The sequence below is a fragment of the Cynara cardunculus genome, unplaced genomic scaffold (assembly GCF_001531365.2).
Source record: "Cynara cardunculus var. scolymus isolate 2C unplaced genomic scaffold, CcrdV1 Un_Scaffold_2280, whole genome shotgun sequence".
Taxonomy (NCBI): domain Eukaryota; kingdom Viridiplantae; phylum Streptophyta; class Magnoliopsida; order Asterales; family Asteraceae; genus Cynara; species Cynara cardunculus.
Genome location: NW_020201034.1, coordinates 4,724 through 7,926, shown reverse-complemented (window position 1 = coordinate 7,926; position 3,203 = coordinate 4,724). Strand labels below are relative to the sequence as shown.

General features: G+C 38.9%; 1 protein-coding gene across 1 annotated transcript; it reads right to left on the bottom strand.

Moving 5' to 3' along the window:
* Nucleotides 1-2,249: 2,249 nt before the first annotated feature.
* LOC112502977 lies at nt 2,250-2,666 on the bottom strand. The gene has a single exon (XM_025107022.1). The coding sequence runs from the start codon at nt 2,664-2,666 to the stop codon at nt 2,250-2,252; it is 417 nt and encodes a 138-aa protein (XP_024962790.1).
* Nucleotides 2,667-3,203: the final 537 nt, after the last annotated feature.

Genomic DNA, 3,203 nt, shown 5'->3' with positions numbered 1-3,203 from the left:
TTATTGTTTGATTATAGGCACGACCATAAATCTGGGCAGGATCATAGAGAAGAGTATAAGAACATGTGCGAGGGGGAATAGGAGAAAGTTGTATTTCCCTTGTTTGATCACAAAAATGCTGATTGAGGATGGTGTTCCTCAATATTGTGAAGAACAAAATGGTGAAGGAGCAGGGAGAAAAGTGGAAGATAGACATGAAGATAACGTCAAGATTGAGATACAATAAAGACAAATGGATGGCAGAAAATGATATGATGACCCTCATGCAAGATCTTTTGGCCCAAAACAGCAGCCTAATGGACAACCTTTTAGAGCAAAGGAATGAATTCTTGGATAAGTTTGACAATCTAAAGACTGATGTATCAAATAAGGTGAAGACTGCTGAGAAGAAGACAAGAGGAGATCAAGGTGATGAAGGCTGAGTTGGAAGCCAAAACAAATGGAAAAGTCAAGGAAGATGGGGAAAAAGATGAGAGCTCTCAAAGAGGAGAACTCTAGGCTCTTTAGAGAAAATGCCAAGGTCAAGGATGAATGCAAGAAGTTGATGGATGGATTCACAACTTCGGCCACACCTACTCATAAGGAGTAGGATAGGTTTCATCATTTTCCTTTTAGCTCCATTGTTTGTTTATTTTAAATTTTTTAGTCTGGGATTGTTTTTACACACTTTTTAGGTTTTTTTTGCAAGAAGCAGATATGTTGGTAATGTTGATATGCATGTGTAGCCAAATTAACTTATGTAGTCTAGCTAGTGTCCTAATTATGTAGTTCTTGCTAGAACTAACATTACTTTGCTTGAGAACGCATTTTGATCCACATCATTTACACATATAAGAGAGGATATAGGCCTTTGTTATTTTCTCCATATTTAAGACACTTGTAACCAACCATAAGGGTGGTGCCTGATTGGTTTGAGCTTGGATCCAAAGGTCAAAAGTACCAGGAGGTCCCAGGTTCAAATCCAAGGAGGTATATAAATCCCCTTGTGGCCACGGAGGTTCAAATGCGGTGACTCCAGGCTATTTGCAAAGCAGGTGGTCGCCCTGGGATTAGTCAGCTCGCATAGCGGGTTGGATATCCAAGTTAATAAAAAAAAGACACTTGTAACCAAAGCATAAACACTCTCTCACTCTATATACTTCCAATGGGGACATTGTAAACTTTGAGTTTGGGGGAGGGTGCCATCATGGCTAAAATGATCAAAACAACAAAAGTGCACAGAGTGACAAAAGCTTAGATGCCATGTTTAGATCTAAAACACCAAAAATGTCCCATAGGGGCAGGTGTATGCGTTCAACAAAAAGTGCACAAAGTGCCAAAATTTTGAAAAATTCAAAGTTGAATCGAACTAAGCTCCTCTTGTAGCTCTAACTGATATGCAACCATTCTGATTCACTTGCAGATTCTGAATGGCCCGATATATCTAGCACTAAGCTTACCTCTCTTACCGAATCTGACTACCCCTTTCCATGGAGAGACTTTCAGCTTCACATAATCTCTCCCTAAGAATTCAATTTGCTTACCGCGTCTGTTGGCATAGCTCTTTTGACGGTCCTGAGCTCTTTTAACTCTCTCTAATCTTTTCAATCTTCTCTGAAGTAACTTGAAAAAAAAAATTGGATCTATTAATTGCCTTTCACCCACCTCATTCCAACATAACGATGTTCTGCACTTACGATCATCCAAAACTTCATACGGTGTCGCTTGGATGCTAGAATGATAATTGTTCTTATAGGAAAATTCAATCAATGGAAGATTATCTTCCCATGATCCCTCGAAGTTGATAACACACGCTCTTAACATGTCTTGGAGAGTTTGGATCATTCTTTCACTCTGCCCGTCAGTTTGCAAATGATACGCCGTACTCAGCCGAGATTGAGAATCCAAAGCTTTCTAAAAACTCTCCCAGAATTTAGAGGTAAATTGACCATCCCAGTCTGAAATGATAAATAACGGAACCCCGTGTATGGTTACAATCTCTTCGATGTAAATCCTTGCCAACCTTTATAATGGATAATTCTCCTTTATCGGTAGAAAGTGCGCAGATTTTGATAAACGGTCTACAATCACCCATATTGCATCATATCCCTTTAGAGTTCGTGGTAATTTCATTATGAAATCCATCGTAATATGATCTCATTTCTATACAAGGATCTCCAGAGACTGCAGATTCCCGTATGGTCTCTGATGTTCAACTTTTACTTACAGACACATTATACATCGCTCAACATACCTTGTTATGTCTTTCTTCAATCTAGGCCGCAATAGATAAGTTTTAAATCTTTATACATTTTATTGGTGCTAGGACGAATAGAATACCAGGATTTGTGGATTTCATCCAAAATAGTCTCCCGAATATTCCTGTAGCGCGGTAACCAGATCCGCCCCTGGAAACATAAAATTCCCTTATCGTTCTTTTCCAGGATGGAAATCATTTTACCTATTCTTTCAAATTTGAAATTATTCTCTTGCATTGCTTCTTCTTGACAATTTACAACTTCACTATGGAGATCTGGCAATGGGTTCATTCTCATTGCTACTGCCTTAATCGTACCACCTTTCTCTTTTATGCTCAAAGCGTCTGCTACCACGTTGGCTTTCCCTGGATGGTAGAGAATCTCAATGTCATAATCATTTACTAGCTCAATACATCGTCGTTGCCGCATGTTTAATTCTTTTTGACTAAACAGATGTTGGAGACTCTTTAGATCTGTAAAGATCTGACATTTTGTTCCCAACAAAAAATGCCTCCAAATATTCAGAGCAAAAACTACGGCTACAAGCTCCATGTCTTGTGTTGGATACTACTTTTCATAATCCTTCAAGCACCTGGATGTGTAAGAAATCACTTTTCCCCTCTGCATGAATACGCAACCAAAACCTAACTTTGAAGCGTCACTATAGACCATGAAATCTTCAGATCCCTTAGGCAATGACAACACTGGAGCACTGCAAAGACGATCTTTCAGTAACTAGAAAGCTCTTTGTTGATCTGCTTCCCATTGAAATTTGAAGTTCTTTCGAGTCAGCTTAGTCAATGGTGCTGTGATTCTTGAGAAATCCTAAATAAACTTACGATAGTAGCCTGCTAACCCTAGCAAACTACGAACTTCAGAAGGAGTTCTCAGTGCATCCCATTTTTATACAGCTTCAATCTTATGTTATAACCTGGTTTCAGATAACCTAGGTCAAGGTAAATTTTA

Excerpts from the sequence above, each read along its gene's own strand:
- LOC112502977 (XM_025107022.1), bottom strand. The coding sequence starts at position 2,666 with ATGCGGCAACGACGATGTATTGAGCTAGTAAATGATTATGACATTGAG.